This window comes from Myotis myotis, unplaced genomic scaffold (assembly GCF_014108235.1).
Source record: "Myotis myotis isolate mMyoMyo1 unplaced genomic scaffold, mMyoMyo1.p scaffold_m19_p_12, whole genome shotgun sequence".
NCBI lineage: Eukaryota > Metazoa > Chordata > Mammalia > Chiroptera > Vespertilionidae > Myotis > Myotis myotis.
The window spans coordinates 28,774,590-28,795,708 of record NW_023416316.1 but is presented as its reverse complement, the minus strand read 5'-3'; the positions used below and the strand labels follow the sequence as shown (position 1 = coordinate 28,795,708).

The 21,119-nt window shown below is 39.7% G+C and overlaps 1 protein-coding gene and 2 non-coding genes across 7 annotated transcripts in view; all 3 read right to left on the bottom strand.

Moving 5' to 3' along the window:
- Positions 1–21,119, bottom strand: part of UBAP2 (ubiquitin associated protein 2) — a 120,605-nt gene that overhangs the window by 8,811 nt on the left and 90,675 nt on the right. For 2 of the 5 annotated variants that reach the window (XM_036330566.1, XM_036330567.1), the window contains 10 exons: positions 20,773–20,825; positions 16,961–17,028; positions 14,142–14,331; positions 10,884–11,097; positions 8,978–9,252; positions 8,217–8,386; positions 6,949–7,162; positions 4,878–4,917; positions 3,500–3,683; positions 2,510–2,579 (listed from right to left, as the gene is read on the bottom strand). In XM_036330566.1, coding sequence (XP_036186459.1) covers positions 2,510–2,579; positions 3,500–3,683; positions 4,878–4,917; positions 6,949–7,162; positions 8,217–8,386; positions 8,978–9,252; positions 10,884–11,097; positions 14,142–14,331; positions 16,961–17,028; positions 20,773–20,825 — 1,478 coding nt within the window. Of the gene's footprint in view, positions 1–2,509; positions 2,580–3,499; positions 3,684–4,877; positions 4,918–6,948; positions 7,163–8,216; positions 8,387–8,977; positions 9,253–10,883; positions 11,098–14,141; positions 14,332–16,960; positions 17,029–20,772; positions 20,826–21,119 lie in introns of those variants that run through there. The other 3 variants (XM_036330568.1, XM_036330570.1, XM_036330569.1) reach the window with 3 other exon arrangements.
- On the bottom strand, positions 4,366–4,447 carry LOC118667818. The gene has a single exon (XR_004971403.1). It is a non-coding gene; the product is annotated as a small nucleolar RNA SNORD121A (small nucleolar RNA).
- On the bottom strand, positions 13,953–14,035 carry LOC118667817. Its single transcript, XR_004971402.1, has one exon. It is a non-coding gene; the product is annotated as a small nucleolar RNA SNORD121A (small nucleolar RNA).

Below are 21,119 nucleotides of genomic sequence, written 5' to 3'. Positions count from 1 at the left end.
CCTTGGTTGCGGGCACATCCCCAGTGGGAGGTATGCAGGAGGCAGCTGATCGATGTTTCTAACTCTCTATCCCTCTCCCTTCCTCTCTGTAAAAATATCAATAAAATATATTTTTAAAAAATAATAAATAAATAAATAAATAAATAACTCACCAAAAAGAAAAAAATAATGGCTTTCCAATATGTAAAAAAGATGGTCAACCTCATTTAATTATACTGACAGGTCATTTTTCTACTATTAACACATTGGAAAAATACAAATATTCAGTAACATCATTTCAGGGGGCAGCGGGGAAATAGGGTGTTTCATTCATTGCCAGTGGGAGGTAAGCAGGTTAAAATCAATAAGCAGAGCATTTGGCATTTTGTATAAAATGACAATGTCTAGCAACTCCACACTAGGGTTTATCCTCTACTACTGCTGCAGGACGAAACAACATTGGCAGAACATTATCAAATGAAGCATCAAGCTTAAAGTTCTATCAGTGGAGGACTGATTAAATACTGTAATGCAGGAGAGCTGTGGAAAGAACTCTGCTTCAAATAGAAACAATTAAAAAATGCACTTATTGCTGGAACCAGTTTGGCTCAGTGGATAGAGCGTCGGCCTGCGGACTGAAAGGTCCTAGGTTCGATTCCGGTCAAGGGCATGTACCAGTAGGAGATGTGCAGGAGGCGGCTGATCGATGTTTCTAACTCTCTATCTCTCTCCCTTCCTCTCTGTAAAAAATCAGTAAAATATATTTAAAAAAAAAATGCACTTATTAAGTGGGGGAAAGCAGTGAAGGGCACTATGTATGAAATATCCCATTTCTGTTGTAGAAGAGGGAGAAAAATGATTGTGTATGCAATCAGTATTTAATAGGTTAAAAAGAACTCTAGAGGAACAAGTAAACAGGAGAAAGGGGCAGAGCCTTAAGCCGATGGAAAAAAAAACTTTTTAGTATATGCCTTATTATGCCTTTCACTAATAAACCTTACAGTTATATTACAGTGTGGCAATTCTGTCACATTGACCAAGTGTGGGACTCCCTGGACAAGGCAATTCTGGCCAGTCACTTAGATCGTATGATCTGGCGTTTCCTGACAAGATACAAAGTGCTGCTGCCCAGTGCGAACAGGAGCACTAACTCCAATGCCTCAGTGCCCGGAAACAGAAGCCACTAGACAGTGCTCACACTGGGGCAGCTCATGGCTCCCACTGAACAACATGGGCACAGGCAAGTGGGCAGAAGTATCCACCATATGCTCTGGTATGAAGATGGTGCTCTGTGTGTTTTATGACAAAGAATCATGCCTAACATTCACTTGGAAAACTACAGTTTGACAGCCTCAATGTTTGCCAGATCATGATGGAAAGATAGTACTGACCCTTTTCTATCACCTCATTCTGCAGCAAATGATTTGATCTCTTCTTTAAAGGAAACAAATTTTCCCAATTCTCAGACTCCCGCATTTATCTGTATCCAAAGCTTCCCTCCCTGCTTGGGGACCCATCCACTCCAGCCTTACCGGATGCCTCCTGTCTCCCAGGAGAGAGACATTTTGTTCTTTTTTCAGACACCTTTCTTTCCTCAAATATCTATGTTCAGTCTCTCCTAGCATTAGGTCACTACCCTGACTCCTTGCCATTTCACAAACATTCATGCCACAACCCACCACAACCTATACTGACTCCTACCACTGAAACCATGCTCCTCCCAACTTCAAACCTCGAGAAGCCACCCTTCAATAACCATCACCTAGGTTACTCTTTTATCTCTCCACATTCCTGACTTCGTTCTGCAATATCAACCTTCCTAAAGTCTCTGCCTCTGAGTTGGGGGAAATGACCTGAGATGCCAGAGCTCATAGTGAACAGAAAACCGAATGCCAGAATTAGGGAAGTCCCCATGACCACCAACAAACTGGAACAGAGCTACACCGACTGGGATAGAGCCAGGCTGTCAGTCTCAAAAAGATGTGTGTGTGCACATAAAGGACGGATATTCTCACATAAGCTCTCCCTTTCACCTAAAGCATTTCTCTACGAGGCCTTCACAAAGTAACAGAGGGCTATCCAGGAAAAATGGTCTTCATTAAAGTTGACTTTTAGTGGAGCCCAAGTTGAAGTTAACAATGGGCCCACTTTCCTCTAAAAGCTTGCAAATGCCTCAACATAACATTTCCCAGAAAATAAATCACCCCTGCTAGGCAGAAAGGTCTCCTATAATAAACAGGAAGCACAGTGAATTGTTGGAAATAAATTCACCACCTGACAGCACTGGCTCATCACATACCAGGTCTAGAGAAGCAAGTTCTCCAGAGGCAGGAACTTAGAAAGCAAGATGTTTTCCACAGTGCCTAGGAAGTCCACAGCTCAAACCACAAACTTAGATCAAGACATTACAGCCAAAGAATTCAAGATTACCTCACATACTTAAAATCCACAAACTAAGGCCCACCGGGGGTGACTAAGCTCCAAGCTCACTGAGCAGGGTGGTGGATGGGGGAGCCCAGAGGACACTTACTGTGTGTGACGTGCTGGAGGAGAGTGCTGTGTGCGCAGAGGAGAGGCTGCTCTGATGGGTGGAGAGTGAACTAGAAGACAAAACAGAGCACCACGTATGTCCACCCAACCAAGGCCCTCCACAGGCACGGAGCCCCCATGTCGGGTGGGCTAGGCATAAGCTCGCCCGTTCTCTTCAGGAGAAGCCCCAGCTTCACGCCCATCGCCTGGGAACCTAGTCCAGGTGTGCTGGTGGTTAGAATGACCTAAAGCATCACCCACCCCGAGGATCTGGAACATCCTGGCCAGGAAACCTCCAAGGCCAGCTTCAGTCAGCTCTAACCATCTGATCTTTAGACTGGAAAAAGAATAGGCTTTCACTAAGAACACTGTCAGCCTTGAAGACCCCATTAAATCTGTGAGTGAGGGAAAAAGGTTCCTATGTCCAATCCACATGCCAGAATCAGAGCCTAAAGTCCCATCAAATCCAGAATTCAAGTCAAATGCTTTTGCTCCTGGCTTAAAGGGAGAAAGAGGTGAACTCAACTTAGAAGACACAGGGTGAGAACCCAATGAAACCCATTCTCCTACACCCTGTTGTAATAACTTGACCTGTAAAGCCATGACAAGCACAAGTCAGAGACGTGCTCAGAAATCCAACAGCAATCTCACTCTGCATCAGTGACAGGAGCCCAGAGCTGGGAGGAGGCTTATCGAGTGGCACCCTCCTGAGGGTGGAGTAAGAGAAGCAGCAACCCCTTGGGTCCACCCCATTCCCAGGGGGCCCAGTGGTCTCTGTGATAGCAGAGCATTACAAACAAGCAAAGTTTACATCTGTGGTACTTTGATGACCCTACCCAGTCCAAACCTATCTAGAGCATTATTGCAAAAGGCCAGGACATGGTGCTAGGGGTAACAAGTGGGTGTTGTTCATTGGAAGAGCCTTCTATAAAGGCTCCAGGACTTCGCCCCAGTGTGGGCCTCTCTTTCTGAGCCCATATTTTCCCCGTACCTGCTAAGCTGAGAGAGGGGGGTGCTGGACAGGTCACCAGGCTGGGACAAGGAGGGCAAAGTGGCAGTGTGCTGAGATGCAGAGGGTAGGAGCGTAGTGCAGGAGGTGGTGCTGGGCAGGGAGGCCACAGATGGGAGAGCGGAGGGAGGGTCTGTTGTCTTTGGAGCAGGAACAGATGCAGTAGCTGTAAGAAAAAGATCTGTTTAACTCTAGATCAAACCATGAATATCTGAAATATGCTCAATATCTTGTGACATGTCAGGAGCAGTTGAGACATACATAAAGTTACATTTCCCATGGAAAATGCCCCAGCATGTCTCCAAATGGTCTCTTTTCTCTCAGATACGATTATTAAAAGGACACACAATGGTTGGACGCACGGGACCCAGACAGAGTAGGAAATGACATAATCACAGCAATTTATAATCATAAACTGTCCTATGATGTGGAAATACTTCTCCCAACTAAAGGAAGGTCAACCCTAAGCCATACCCAGAAAGAGGCTCTGAGCTTGATATAATTATAAAATAAGGCAAAATTTCCTTAAAAAGCACAACATGGGGACAGTGAAAATCTGGTGGGCGAGACCACCCAAGGGGTAAGTCTTTGGTTCTATTAAATCAGTACCAAATCAGGCTGACCTTGTGAAAGTTCATAGCCAATTTAGGGTTGGTGGGGGTTGGAGAGCCCAAGGTACATATGCTGTGAAGTTACATATGCCTCAAATCTACAGGAAGAGCACACAGCTGCTGTTGAACTCTTACTTTGGCACAGGGAGCATAGCATTTCCTTCACATGTGCTTGAGGAGAGTAACCTCAGAGCACATTAGGCTTTCAGGAGACCATGAGTGCTATCAATCCTCACTGCAGAAAAGACTCAGTTTTAGTGGCATCCACACATATGACTCAGATATGTGCTTGGAAATAAAGCATCATTGTCTTTTCCAGTTAGGAAGGAGAAGCCAGTCCCCTCCTGCAGCGTTCCCTGGGAGCCAGTAGAAAACAGATTAGTCTCTAAAAGGAAGGATGATTAGAAAACAAGCACAGGCAGCAACAGGCTCAAAACACAATGTAAATCAATACAATACTGTCCTGCCTTAGTGCAGTCTGACCAAGACAGAGCAATATGAGGCTATTACCTCATTTGTAATAATACCACCAGCTACAACCTGGTCACATGGGAATCTCTAGCTGAACTTCTAACCCTACCAAAGAAAGGGTGCCAACAATGGATCAGAAGTAGCTATCAGCAAAAATTTAAAAGGACTATTGTTGCAGAATTAGCCATTAACCTATTGCATTCCCTATCAAGTTAGTGATGCGCTTATTTTGTTTGGTTTTCACCAGCCATGACAAAAAAGTTAGTTTGTACACTTACTGTCTACTGTCTGCTGACTTCGACCACCACCATGTCCATTCTATAAGGAAGAGAAAATAAGTAAATCCACAAAAATAAAAAAACTCAGATGATTTTCTATTGGGATTTAGCCACAAACACATGAAACATAATCAAGGAACAGTGGCCTGTTTTGTTTTGTTTGTTTTCTTTTCATAACATTGAGGGGCAATATGACAGATTCTTTTCTTTTTCTTTTTTAATGTTCTTGATTTTTAGAGAGAGGGGATGAGAGAGAGAAATACCAATGTGAGAAACACCGATTGGTTGCCCCCCGTATGCACCATGACTCGGGTGCAGCCTTCTCTTCCCATTAGCTTTTATGACAATGACAGGAAGGCATAGGCCCTATAGGGAAGAGACTAGAACAGTCCCTTGTGAACCTAAACAAGCTCAACAGAAAAGGTTCAAAGGGGCTGAGGAAGGAGTAAAAAAAAAAAAAAAAAAATCGCCCACCTATGCTGTCCCACATCAAAGCCCACACTCAGCAACCTATACTCCCCACCCCAAGTCAGAGCCCTTAGTTAACCTTTTAGTGTCAAGTAGGCAGCCTGGAGTCACCAGACATTTGAGGAAAACACCTATTATAAAATATGTAAAACAAAAGAAGGGAAGTAAAAACAACAACAAAAAATTTTAAGTAGAGGTGTTCAAATAGCTCCTGCTTAGAAGGAGACTTAGAAAATGTATCCAGCCAAAACCGGTTTGGCTCAGTGAATAGAGCGTCGGCCTGTGGACTGAAAGGTCCCAGGTTCGATTCCGGTCAAGGGCATGTACCTGGGTTGCGGGCATATCCCCAGTAGGAGGTGTGCAGGAGGCAGCTGATCGATGTTTCTCTCTCATCGATGTTTCTAACTCTCTATCTCTCTCCCTTCCTCTCTGTAAAAAATCAATAAAATATATTTAAAAAAAAAAAAGAAAATGTATCCAAATTTTGCTAGACCAATTCAACTATATTTTAATATTTTTATTTTGTCATCCACCTTTTAAAAATATTTTTATTGATTTCAGAGAGGAAGGGAGAGGAAGAGAGATAGAAACATCAATGATGAGAGAAAAATCATTGATTGGCTGCCTCCTACAAACCAGGAATATGCCCTGACCAGGAATCGAATGGTGAACTCCTGGTTCATAGGCCTGCGCTCAAGCACTGAGCCACACCAGCCAGGCTATCATCCAGGTTTTAAAGTAGTTCTCATCAATAATGCGTGAACATCTTTGCCTTACAGGAAACTAAAATATTACAGATAAGATTATAGTTCCCCTCTTACCCCATCCAAACCACGAAGAGTAATTTGGGGTGTGTCCCTATATTATCCTTATACTAAGCTTCTGGGCCCATTTACACACATTCCTGTTTTTATGATGCTTGAAATGCAGGTTTTAAATTCGATGCCTACTGTTAGCAAAGTCAACAAACTACAAGGATTTTACTCAAAAGGTTAGTAAATTGTAAAAGAAAGTCTCAATCAAAAAGCTTAATTTCCCACCCTGTCCAGGTGGCTCAGTTAGTGTCATCCCACGTACCAAAAGACTATGGGTTCAATTCCAAGTCAGGGCACATACCTAAGTTTGGGATTCAATCCCCAGTTGGGGCACATATGGTCAGGGAGTATACAAGAGGCAACCGATTGACATTTATTTCTCTGTCTCTCTACCCCCACTCCCTCCCTCTCCATCTTTTTTTAAAAAAAAATCAATAAACATATCCTCAGCCCTAGCTGGTTTGGCTCAGTGGACAGAGCATCGGCCTGCAGACTAAAGGATCTCGAGTTCAATTCCGGTCAAGGGCCCGTACCTCGGTTGCAGGCTCGGGCCTGGTCAGAGCTCATACAGGAGGCAACCAATCAATGTGTTTCTCTCACACTGATATTTCTCTGTCTTTCCCTCTCTCTAAAAGTCTATGGAGAAATATCCTCAGGTGAGGATTACAAAAAATAAAAAAATAAAATAAAATCAACATATCCTCATGTGAGGGCAAAAAGAAAAAAAAGGCTCAAACTATACACTGAGCTCCAAAAGAGGACAGGAAGGAACCCGAAAGACCACTTACCGTGACAGTTCCTGGAACTGACTCCGACGGACTCACAGAGCTTTGGTATGCAACCCTGTTGTGCACAGAACTCTGGTCACAGGAGGAAGACGTTGTTGCTGGACTAGTGGAGCTCAGGGATGAGCTGGTCAGACTGGCGGAGGTAATGACTGAAGTTGTATAGGTGGAGTTCTGTACTGCACTGGTCATTGGTAGAGAGGTATTCAAAGAATCACTACAAATGGTATTAGACATACATTTGTGTCAATTTACATAGCTTCATGAAGGAGAACTATTTTATCATACTCTAAATTAAATAAACATGTCTGCAACCACAAGTTTATACTACTGCATTCTTCAATTTGTTAACAATGCAATGAAGATTCAAAACAGTCCCCCAAGTCTAGCACCATCCCCATAAAAAGCTAGACCCACCTAACTTAATTGACAGGCAAAGGGACAGCTTTAAGAATCTTTAAGGAATCTAGATGTCTGAGACCATCTTTAGAAAAGGAACCCATGCAAATATCAGGTTTGGGCTCCGGAAAGTGGAAAAGTTAACTAATAAAATAAAATGTAAAATCTGGCCTTCTCTATTTATAAGATAACCCACTGAATGAACGTGTTAGCAAGATGTGAAAAAACTGAATCTCTCAGAAATTACTCATAGAAAGGTAAAATGCTGCAGCCACTGTGGAAAATGTGATGCTTCCTCAAATGGTTAAATAGTTACCATATAACCCAGCAATTCCTAGGTGTACATCCACAGAATCAAAAGCACACAAAATATGTAACTAAATGTTCACAGCAGCATGATTCATAATAGCCAAAAAGTGGGAACAATCCACATGTCCATCAACTCATGATGGATAAACAAATGTGGTATATTAGCACAATAAAATATTATTTGGAAACAAAATGCATTCATGCTTCAGCAAAGATGAACCTTGACAACACTATGCTAAGTGAAAGAAGTCAGTCACAAGTGGAGATAAACTGCATGATTCTAGTTATATGAAATGTCCAGAATAGGCAAATCCAGAGACAGATTATTGGTTGCCAGAATATGAGGGGAAGGGGAAATTGGAAGTGACTGCTACTAGGCACAGGGTTTCTTTTTAGGGTGATGGAAGAAAAGTTCTGGATTCGATACTAGCGAGGGCTGCACAAATCCACTACCACAGGGTGTACTGTCTGCCTCCACCAGGTGATTTCTTAGGCTCTATTCTGTTCTACCTTGCAAACTAAAGACTTACTCTAGTCAAAACCAGAGAAGTGGGATTATATACCTTAAAGACTTTGAATACAAGCTGATGGGAATCTGGTTACTATTTTCACTGCTTGCAGCTGATCCAAATTCAGAGAGAGAAGATTCTGATCCAAATTCCAAGGCGCCAAACTGAACATTTAATCCTGTGACATCTGCTGAACCAGGCATTTCTACTGCAGAAGCTGGGATCTGAAAAGGCAAAGCTGCCATGTCAGGAACAGAGGTCATGGATTCTAAGTCTTAAGGGTCTATAGCAGAGCCAAATGGACACTGGGTTCCCAGGGCATAGCTGGCAGGCCTGAGGAACAAGGCACGAAAGGCCAAAAGAAAGGAAAAAGGAACAGGATTTTTAAAAAAGAGACAGAAGGGACAAGCGCAAAGAAAAATTAAAAGTTAACAGGACAATGATCATTGCTACCAACTGCTTCCTTAGAGCAGTGAGGGGCCGGGATTGTGGTTGAGTAAAAGAGGAGAATGCCTTAAAGCATTTTCTGGTAAAAGACCCACTCATCCTCCACCACAGGGCAGCACAACTAAGCACACAAGGCCATCAGATTCTTTGAGCCAGCTCTAGTAATTTGAATTAATAATCTCTGTCTCTCAGCACAAACTCATTCCTTCTAATATTAGCTCACTCAGAAACTGCCATTTCCTCATAAAGCAGTAAACTATGTGCTTGAAAAACACTACACTCAGTTTCTGAGACTTGCTAATCCAACACTTAAGCTAAATGTTAAAATACATCCACCCTGGGTCTGCAGCTTCACATGCAATACCCACCTTAGAAGCTGGAGGTATCCGCCGCTTCGGGAGTTTGATGTGTTTAGGCTGTGGTTGGTGGGCAGACACAGAGATATTTTCCACAGTCAGGCTGGGAAGCTGCAAGAGTTTGTTCACAGTGGAGGTGCTGTCTCTGGGTGCTGACTCTCGGAGTTTTACCTGGGAAGGAAAGGACTCCAACCCAGGAGGAGGAACAGCGACTGCCTGAGTTTGGTGCTGCTGTCGCTGGGTCAACTGGCTGAGAACAGGGGATGGTTCAGGCTGAGATTTAAAGTCTAGAAAATAGGCAAAGAAGGGGTAAAAACAAAACAGTAACAATCAATTATTTTGGCACATGGGATTAGAGTTCCCCCTTCTACCATCACTGACGTGCAAGATTGGCTCTTGGCTAGTGTCTGAGGAACACAGAAGTTTTGTATGTTCTAGGGAAAGAATGCCAACACTCTAACCAACAAAGGTGACTCTGTGCTTTGAATATTTGTACAATGTAGTTTACACTGAACATTTGCTTTCCTTCTAGAAATCTGGAAGTTTGGTGTATACTAGGCAGAGGGTGCCTACATAACCAGCCCCCATTCCTCGATAAAAACCCTGGGCATTGAATCTCTAATGATTTTCTTTCATAGGTATCACTTCAAACCTGGGAATAGTCTCAGGTACTCAGGAAGTACCTGAGACTATTTAACAGAGAAATGTGCTTCCATGTCTCTCAATATGCCTTAAACATAAAGGAATCCACACAACCAACCCTATGGTTAAAGTAACTCCCTGCTGTTCCTTAATAAAGTATGGTGTGTGTTGGTGGGAAACGTTAACTTAAGGTCACAAAACCTCCAACTTACATGTGAAGCCTTTAAATAAACCACAGACGGTAAGCCTGAACCAAATCATGATGGATACATGCAAATGTTAGAATGAGAAAGTAATCCAGAGGGTTTGATAAGTTGTTTCCTTATATTTGCATGCCTTTATCATGCTTTTGTACATCTCTTCAAGGTATGTAGTACTAATAATAATAACAAATAGCCGAGACCGGTTTGGCTCAGTGGATAGAGTGTCGGCCTGCGGACTGAAAGGTCCCAGGTTCGATTCCAGTCAAGGGCATGTACCTGGGTTGCGGGCACATCCCCAGTGGGAGATGTGCAGGAGGCAGCTGATCAATGTTTCTCTCTCATCGATGTTTCTAACTCTCTATCTCTCTCCCTTCCTCTCTGTAAAAAATCAATAAAATATATTTTTAAAAAAATAAATAAATAACAAATAGCCGAAACCGGTTTGGCTCAGAGCGTCGGCCTGCGGACTGAAAGGTCACAGGTTCGATACCGGTCAGGGGCATGTACCTTGGTTGCGGGCACATCCCCAGTGGGAGATGTGCAGGAGGCAGCTGATCAATGTTTCTCTCTCATCGATGTTTCTAACTCTCTATCTCTCTCCTTTCCTCTCTGTAAAAACTCAATAAAATATATTTAAAAAAATAAATAAATAAAAAATAAAAGGCCCTTCCCAATAAAATTTGTACACAATAAATAATATTTAAAAAAACAACAACAAATAAATGCAGGTATTCATTTATACAATACAAAGCTAACTGATTTAATTCAGAAACTTTGCAAAGTTCTACTAAAAAAAAGATCTCTGGGCCCTAGCCGGGTAGCTCAATTGGACAGAGCGTCGACCCCATATGCCAAGGTTGAGGGCTTGATCTCTGGTCAGGGCACATACAGGAATCAACCAGTGAATGCATAAGTAAGTGGAACAACAAACTGATGTCTCTTTTTCTCAAATAAATCAATTTAAAAACATTTTTTAAAGAAACATCTCTGGACAAAATCCACAGTAGTGTTCACAAATCAACAGCCTCCGCTAGTGTTTAGGGGTGAAGCAACCACAGAAAATGTATACTTACCAAAATGGCTACGGACTGAGGACTGGGTAGCTGAGGGCTTGAGGTCCCAAGAAGAAGTGGTTGTGGGGGCACTTGTACTATTCTGCTGCGAACTTGGTGTGGTAGTAAACTGGCCCAAACTTGGAGGTTTCAACTGATCCAAAATCTGGGAGCTGGTGGTGTTTGCCATTTTTGAAGGTGCAAGCTCTCCAAATCCTGAACCAAGGACGGATGACTTTAAAGAGAAAAAAAGCAGAAATCCTAAACAATACAGAATATCTACCCCAGGCTAAAACATGCCAAGTATTTTCACAAGGATTTTAAAAACTATAATCCAGAAAACCTGAATTAGCAAGACTCATATGATTATACTACATGAAAGTATTATTATGCAACAAGATCTAACTAAATAAATCCAGCAATCCTTCCTGATTCTGATATAAGAAGTTAAAGGAAAAGGAAACATATTCTCTGGATTTTAAGAAAATTGATTTTAAAAAGTGATGTCACAAATTCACAAACAGAATACCTTTTTTTTTTTAAACTAAGGAGGGATGCCAGGAATTAAATGACAAGCACAAGCTTAAACAAAAACACAGTGTTTTCTTAACACATTTCGTGCCGCTCAGGAGTTTTCTCGTGTTTCGTGCGCCATCTGTTAAGGACCGCTCACGAGTGTTCTCGTTTTTCACGCCCATGGAAAAAGGAGCGAATCTAGATACTTATGTAAATTTTGTTTGGTCCCTCTTCATAGAGGAAAATGTTTTACGCAGTACCATACGTTAAAAAAGTACTAGGAACTTTAATTGTTTGTTTTTGTAAATAAAAAATGTTATAATTATTGAAAAACAACACCTAAAGTGCATTATGATGATTTAAATAACGTGCAGTTTGCCCCAAAACGTGCGGTCCCTGGCGTATGTCTTAGAGATTTCTATGCGGTTACACAATGTGTTAATGTGTGGAACACTAATTATCTTTAATGATTAGAATAGGTCTGGTCAAAAAAAGATCAGCCATGAGGTCTACCAAGATTAAATGCAGATCACAGCACTTACTTAATCAAAATGTCAGTATTCCAAAATAAGGCACAGGAGGTATTGAGTAACACACTGGATACTGATGAGCTTATTTCAAGTTGTTTAGATGACTAGGAACACCAAATATGTCCCACAAGCAAGCATACAAAAGACAATGTGCTCCTCCCCTATCTATCCTGTCAGGCCAGGTATCAAGATCTTAGGAAAATGAAAACCTAATGACTAGAGAACATAATGACAGATCAACTGCATTTTTACATTATCAAAATCATTCAGTTTCTGAAAAGACAAGTTCTTCGTCAAAAATAACTTTCAAAAACCACCTAAAAGGTCAAAAACAGAAGTGATTTGCATTCCCTCAAGAGGCCAGATCTAGAAAGTTGAAATAAAATTATTTCTGTTACCAAATATCCAAAGGCCCAGAGTATCCTAGTTGTTCTAAGGATAACATTACTTATTACTACTTATTACTACTCCAGATTCTTAGCTTATGCTGCCCATTACATATCTCTTTCAGCTACAAATCTGCCAAAACCCAGCTCAAGCCCACTTGTTCAATGAAGGCTTCTTCAGATGATGCTTCTACTCTTCATCTTTTCCCTACCTAATCTCTATTCTACATCAGCTAATTTTTATCAAATGCACTTTCTGTGTGCTTTACTACACAAAGAACTCACTGCATCAATTACTAGTGCCACCAAAGGATTTCTCAATTCCACTTACACATTTCAATCAACTTTAAAACTCTGTTATTCTTGTGTAGACTTTGGCATTTTATTATGCTCACTATTACTGTCGTTATTTATTGAAGTTCCCTGTTGATTATAAAAATACAGTAGGGCTGAGAACCACTGCTCTAATACATTACAAAAACAATTCTTACCAGTTTCTCAAGGTGTTTTTCATGACAAAAAGCCATAGGTCACTAAAAAAAAATTCATGTCCTACCTATGCTCTCAGTGGCCTAAGATTCCAGCAAGTCAGCAAAGGCATGATATCAATATGCCAGTAGCAGATGGAAAGGCAGAGGAGGAAAGGGCATGATGGTTTAATAAAAAATGAGTGGTAGGTACTATCAGGCCTTCTCAAAACAAAGAGAGCACTATGGCTCAGGCTCTCCCATTTCAAGTACTGATGCCCTTTCATGCACAATCATCCATGACAGTAAAAATATAAAGTATGCCCCAAGCCAGATGTACTTGACATGAGATGACTATGCAGAGAAGATAGCAATAAAAAGTTTGCATACTCACTTCTACATTTTATTAGGGTATAGCAAATGACTTTGAGTCAAGTAAGAGGAAAAGATTATATCATATTCATAAGAAATTCTGTTTCTCAACTGTAAATTTCAGGTAAAATACAGTAAAAGTGAACCAAAATAATTATTAGTGAAAGCTGAGGATCTATGTTTATGGTCCTTCAACCTCCCCTCTGCCAACTCACAATTACATATGGTTAGACAGAGACTTCACTCCCGCAGGCTGCAGCTACATTCTTTTACATCCTATGCTCTAAGCCAGCGGTTGCCAATGTGGTCGGTGGACCACTGGTGGTCCACGAGGTCCGAAAGGTTGGAGGCCACTGCTCTAAGCTTCTCTACTTCCATCAGCCTATCTCCACATCCTTCACTAACAATTCCTTGAGTTCTTTCTGGCAGGAGCTTAATTCTCATGGGAGGTCAGAATCATGTATGCAGCAGAAGATGACACTGTTTCAATGAAAGCACACTCAAGTTATAAGGGTCTCTACTACCTAGTGCAGCCTTTTAAGAAAAAGTACACCAAGTTTATGGAATAAGAAAACAAAAATAAAAAAATATATAAGCACCTAGGCAAACTTGGACAAAACTGTGTTTACATAATTTCAGTAAGCATATACTGGCAAACATTTGCATTTAAGAAAATTGGAAAATGACAATTTTAACAGCTTAAGTCTAGAGACAGATTTTGAAACAAAATCCAAGAAAAATCATTAATAAGGATGCCTGAGTGATTATGACGGAAAAGATTTCAACTTCAAAAAAAAATAATTTTTTTTTTTTATCTTTGCCCAGAAAACTCAGAGTAGTTGAATTCCACATGGAAGCATCAGATATGTGCTTGGAAATAAACGCATCACTGTTTTCTGGACAGAAATGTACTGTATAACTTTTTATATTTAGAAAATAGTTATAAGGCATGTGTCATCCTAGCATAAGCATTCCTTAAAATCCCATATTGAAATAAAAATGAATTACCAGACTCTGAGGAGAATAGGAGTTGACAGCAGTGGAGCTGCCAGTCCCTGGTGCCATCTGATTGCTGTGCTGAGAATTTGTGAAGACAAGGGCTTGGCCAAAGCCCTGCTGTTGGGAAGTTTCAAAGGAGCTGACTTCTGAGGCTTGATTGGGAGGAACAGGCTTCTGGAGCAAGGCTACCAGATCAACACTAAGCAGACAAAAAGCAAATGAGGAACAAGTCATAAGCAAATCTTACCAGCAAATGAATTTGAGAAGTGAATCAATATCAAGTAAATTCATGCCAAAAATCACTCAAGTAAGAAAAACCCAAAGCCACAGAGATTGAAGCAGGGCTTTGCGGAGAAGAAAAACGAAAAGGAGCTTTGAGATTATTTCCACAGAAATGTAACGGTGACAACTTATTTGAAAATCTAGAGAAATTGAGCAAACCGAAAGAATTTTCTGAAGTTTTGCTCCTTTTATTACTTGGAACCAGTGTCTCAAACTTTCCTAAAGGAAAGTGAGTTCTTATTTTGGGGGAATGAGGAACACAGCTATAGCAGCCTAGTCAAGCAGTTTCACATTTATCATAAATGTTCCTGTAAGTTCTGCATTCTTTCCAATAACATATTTAGGTTTGTATAAATCTCATATAATTTTCTCTCTTAAATATTCAAGGAAGAATGCACAATATATTCACAAATACCCTATTAACTACAACTCTTGGGATGCCCCCAGAATGACAGATATCCAATTTGAAAACTATGGCCTAAAAACCTGAGGGAGAAATTATCTTCCAGATACATACACTACCTTACATGTGAGTGAGCTACTAACTCTCCTCTGCAGGACCTGCAAGGTACATAGAATTACCTAACATAATTTGCTCCATTAAACCCTTTCCAAGGCCAGTTGCCCGTCAGTTCTTCTAACTGAAACTTTCACCATGCCAGTGAAACAGATTCTGAGAGGTGAAATAATTCAAGACTCAGTGCCGATACAAAACAAAGTTCTTGGGCCAGCATTCCTCCACCCATGCACTACCACACAGACTTTCCCATAACCAGGTTGAAGTCCCAGACTAGTATTTTAGATTCCAAGGTAATGTTCTGGCTTATGGGATACTTCAAGGATAGAAACCCAGGGTAATTATATTACATATGACCAATCCACCAAAGAAAGTTGTATTACTATAAAAAAGAGAGCAAGTTCTATTCCAAAAGACTGATGAGATATATGCATGAAAAATACAGCACTGTTCTGACTGGTGTCCTCAATGATTAGAGTGTCATCCACCCGACCCCCATCCCTGCACCAAAGGGTCAAGGGGTCAATTCCCGGCCAAGGGCACACATCTGGGTTGCAGGTTTACTTCCCACCCCCTGTTGGAACAATGAATGTGTCTCTCCCACATCTGTGTTTCTCTCTCTCTCTCTCTCTCTCTCTCTCTCTCTCTCTCTCTCTCTCTCTCTCTCATTTCCACACATACCCTCCTCCCTCCCTCCCACTCTCTGAAAAGCAATGGCAAAAATATCCTTGCCCTAGCAGGTTTGGCTCAGTGGTGCATATGGGAGGCAACCAATTGATGTCTCTCTCTCAAATGGATGTTTTTTCTCTCAGTCTCTCCCCTTCCTGTTCACTCTCTCTAAAAATCAATGGAAAAAATATCAGGTGAAGATTAACAAAACAAAATAAACTACAACACTGTGTTCTGAAAAATAAGCATGAAAGAGTCCACTTCATATTTTTTAAAAGATGAAAATGATCCTATAAAATTCATTGAGCAATAAATACAATAAAGTAGTTATGTACACTTAACAAGAAATTCTGAGCAATTCACAAAACATTATATTGCTAGACATAAAACTTTAATCGTTTTTATTTCCCTGCAACATTCTTATAACCATCTCATTTAGCATGAGACTGAGCATGTAAGATTCAAAATTGCCTTCAATTCTCAGGTGTCATATATATCAAGGCTTTCATTCTTCTAGATTACTGCATTTTAAAACTATAATAAAAAATTTTTAGAGCTATTGTGAAAACTAGGATGTAAATAAATGTTTTTCAATGATTCAATTCTGTACACACACTAACAACATTTCTATTACCCCAAAGCTCCTTCCTTTTCTGTAATCTCTAGACTACTGGATTAATACTAGTAGAGCCCTCCTTAGTCGGTTTCTCAGTGGTTAGAGCTAGGCCAGGGACTGAAGGGTGGCAGGTTCAATTTTAGTCAAGGGCACACACCACGGTTGCAGTTATATGCAGGCTCAATCCCCGCCCCGAGTTTGGGCATGTGTGGGAGGCAACCAATCAATATGTCTCTCTGACATTGATATTTCTCTCTCTCTGTGTCTCTCCCTCTCCTTCCACTCTCTCTGAAAAAAATCAATGGAAAAAATATCCTTGAGTGAGGATTAACAAAAAAATAAAAAGTAGTAGAACTCATAAAAAATGAGCTTGAGATCTAAATAAATGATATTATATGAAGAAACCAAAGGATATTTTGTATTAAGTTCATCTGTCAAAAAACATGTTTACAAAAGTAAAAAAGAACCATTACATAGGTTTAACATAATCTGTCACAAATGATAACAAATCACAAACATAATTGCTATTTTAATTCATCAGTGGATACAACAATTAGGAAATGATGGAGGCTCTGTCAGGTCACCAGGTAGGTTTGGGGTCAAAGAAAATCTTAGATGGAAAAGGAAAAAAACAGAGATTCAAGAAAAGGTAAAAATAATCAAAACAGATCCAAGAATCACAATTATTTTCCCGAGACAAGAAATTTCAATTACAACTAACAAAAGATAGCAAAAAGTATTTACCTTTTCCCAGGTGTGACATGATTCTCTTGTGGAACAGATGAGGCAGTGAAGACCTTTGTTTCAGAAAGCTGTATGAAAGGGATTAAAAAATCTCTTAATCTTATTTTATATAACATAAAACAACAAATGTATCAAGTTCCTGACAATTTTTAGTTGCCGGTACTCACACTATAATTCACCCAAAAGGCAGTCTGAAGGAAAGGAAATACATAGGTGATCATGACAAGTAATTTCCTTAAAGTGAAGGTAATTTTAGATTGATAAGCTCACAAAAGGGTTGCACATCAAAGAAACAACACAGTGAAGGGTTCAAGTCCCAGTCTCACTATTTGACATTATACAAAATGAGATACCTATAAAACCACCACCAATGTCACCATAAATGTCAAAAAGGAGTGGGAAAATGTGAAAAGGCAAAAATAACGTTTTCCTTCCCCAAAGACAGATAGCTTTAGTATTTCATTTATTAATAATCTCTATTTCTTTTTATTAAGCCATAGGTTTCCTTGCTGTTTTTATAAAAATATGTAATTTTATAAAGGTATGACATACAATAAACTGCAAATATTCAATCTGAAATATTAGTTCTGCCATATGTGTACTCCCGTGAACCCATCACCAAATCAAGACAGTGAACATATCTAGGGGCAAAAGTTTGCTCCTATCTGCGTAATCAATCCTTCCCACCATTCACCTTCATTCCCAGGCAACAACCAATGTGTTTTCTATAAACCAGGTTGTATTTTCTGGAATTTTAAAACATGTAATTTTTTTGGCTTCTTTCACTCAATATAATTATTCTGAGGTTCATGCATACTGTTTTAATGCACTTTTAAGGCATAAAGAATAAAGTGGGGGTTTTCTTGTTTTGAAATATTTTTAAATTGATTTGAGAGAGAGAGAAAGAGAGAGAGAGAGAGAGAAACATCAATGATGAGAGAGAATCATCAATCAGCTGCCTCCTGCATGCCTCCTACTGGGAATGTAGCCTGCAACCAGGGCATGTGCCCTGACCTCGACCTCCTGGTTCATGGGTCATCACTCAATCACTGAACTATACTAGTTGGGCAGAATCAAGTTTTTTTGAAACCTCAATTGACACTGTTGAAAGGTAGGCTTTTTTAATATTTTCAAAGTGGGGCATTTTAACTGCCACGATATTTTGAATTTAATTAGAAAAGGTCCACTGCTTGCGTCTATAGACGCTTATGGCGTACAAATGGTTAAAGGCTAAAAATGTTTATCTAATAAGATCATGTAAGAAACTAATGATAATGCTATTCAAAGACTGCTATAATTCTTATCAATTCTAAATGTCTCAGGACTCTCACACACTGTATAAAATCAAACTTCCTCAGACATTAATATTCAAGCAGAGGCAGAGCAGGCAGTAGGTGTTCATTTTCTGTAAAAACAAAAAGTGCTGAATTGATTACTGTTTCAATAAGAAGGGCTTAATGCTGAACCCTGTTCCAAGGTAGTATCTTAAGAGTCCCAAGTAATCCATTTTTGCTTTGAATCTTACAAATTAAACAGAGTTAAGATAAAGAGAAGCAATAAAGGAGTAATTTTTTTATTCAATAAAAAAAGCAATGGTAGGAGAGATCTAAAGCCTTCAAAATATTAATAAGTTCAAGAAAAATAAGAGCCACAGAAATCGCTGACATACTATCTAACCCTAGTACAATACAGAAAATTGAATTGTTTCCTTCTATCTTTTTTTAAAGAAAAGGGAGGGGAAGGGAAAGGTGAATTGTTATCCTTCTAAGCTTTAGAAGGAATTTAGAATTTGCATTTTAGATCACTCACCTTTCAATCCCCATTATTTTGTATCATCTCAGAAAACTTCCAGGGTTTTTTATAACTCCTGAGGGTAAGAAGACGGCCAAATTCTCTATGCTAATTCTTTTCACTAATTATAAATTACACTGTGATACAGTATGGTCCATATAGCAAAATATTAATATCTCTGTATGTGTGAAAATCTGAACTGTTTGCTACCTGACTTTCATCATAAAACATCATCTGACTCAGAAAAACCCTATAAGTTAGGCAGAACAATTATTATGATACTCATTATAGTGATGAAAACTGGAGGCTTGAAAAAAAGACAGAAAACAGGAGGCCCAGGAAGGAAAGTTGCCTCATTCAATGTCAACAGGTCAACCCAGCTAGGTGTGAATTACACTCCTTGTGCCTTCTATCCCCCTGATGATTTTTAAACTTGCCTATAACACAGACAACAGACAAAGGGATATAAAGCTTACAGGCCAAGGAACGTTTTTTTTTCTCCCCAGAAATTCTAGTAACACAAAACATTTAAAAGGAGGATGGCTTTGTTTGAAATAAGCCGAGTTTCTCTTATCGCTGGTATCCATCCCTCTACTGATTCAAGTAACCACCCATCTAGTTCCTAACTCAAGGATTTATGGTTAACATGTAGCAGAAATGAAACTATATTCTAGCCCAGCCAGGTGGCTCACTGGTTGAGCATCGACCTATGAACCAGGTCATGGCTTGATTCCTGATTCTCTCATCATTGATGTTTCTCTCTCCCTCCCTCTCTGAAATCAATAAATATATACTTTAAAAAAAAGATAATTTATCCTAAATCTCCTAAATTCCAATCAAATGAGCATATCTACTCTCCTCCTTCCTCATGCCTAACTAGCTCACTCCCTAACAAGCCAGAAATAATACTGCTTAAAAAAAGAAAGAAAGGGTAAGTGGTTTGATATTAAATGAAACCATCATTTAAATAGTTGTGAATACAAACTGGAACAGAGGGGGAAAATATAATCATAAAAAACAAACAAAAAAAAACCACCTCAAAATCTGGATCAATTTATGTGATTTTAAAGGTCAATATTCACGACCCCTTTATTCTCTCCCTTCCAATGTCTGCTGTAACTATCATGTACATACATCTGTTCTGGACCTTGAGAGTTGAACAGAAAAATGGTATAAAATATGGTACAGGGCTAGTTCAGTTACTTTTTCTTTTTTGAGTTAAATATTTTTTTTTAATCAAAGAATATCTTATGCTGAACCTAGAAACTTAGAGATCAACACTACCCTGAAGCTAGTATAGTGTGCTAAAAACTGTCTGGAATAAATGAATACCCAAAACAGAGCCAGTCTAGTTGAAAGGGGAAGAAGTTAGGCCTGGAACCAGAATGACTTATTCAGATTAATTTCAACTGTGACCCAAACATAGACTCTCTCCCTTTAATAAAAGCATTATAAAGAGTAATTAATAGCCCTAACCTGCTTGGCTCAGTGGTCAGAGCGTCAGCCTGCGGACTCAAGGGTCCCAGGTTCAAGTCCGGTCAAGGGCATGTACCTTGGTTGCTGGCTCATCCCCAGTAGGGAGTGTGCAGGAGGCAGCTGATGGATGTTTCTCTCTCATCGATGTTTCTGACTCTCTATCTCTCTCCCTTCCTCTTTGTAAAAAATCAATAAAATATATTGGGGAAAAAAAAAAGAGTAATAGTTCACAGGCGAGGGCAATAGCATCAATTGATTATCAGGTCAGACAGAACAAAGATAAGCTAAAAAATGACTTCAGTCATACTTAACACCTGGGAATTTTTTAAGTGAACAATTTAAACCAAGTTAAAAATCTCAAAACACCAAACTCCTTCCATCTGCTAAAAATACAACAATGACAACAAAAACATGGTAATCACAGACATCTGAACAAGAGCCATGAACAGCCAGCTATAATAAGATAGCTGAAGCTTTCCTCGAATATGCATGCCCCTACCAGAAACCAGAAGAAAGATGAGTCTGATCTGGTACTAAACACTTACATCTTCAGTCCAGTCTTCTGTTGTCCACTCTTCCACAGAATTCTTCCAGGCCCCTGTTGACAACAATCACAGTTTATACCCAAAGTCAAACATTGTCTTATTCCAAATGATTATCTATCGTATACTACACAAGATATATATATCTCATTAGCAATTTAGTCTACAATCCAAGTACTATGATGCTCTTAATCTACTCTCCATAAAATTTATGTTTTCCAATGCAATTTAGCTAGGTACTATCCACATAAACTCAAAGCAATGTCTAAAATTGATTCTGCTTTAGTATAGATGATATCCAGGCAATTCTGCATGAGTAAGAAAGTATGGGCACAACACAAATATACACA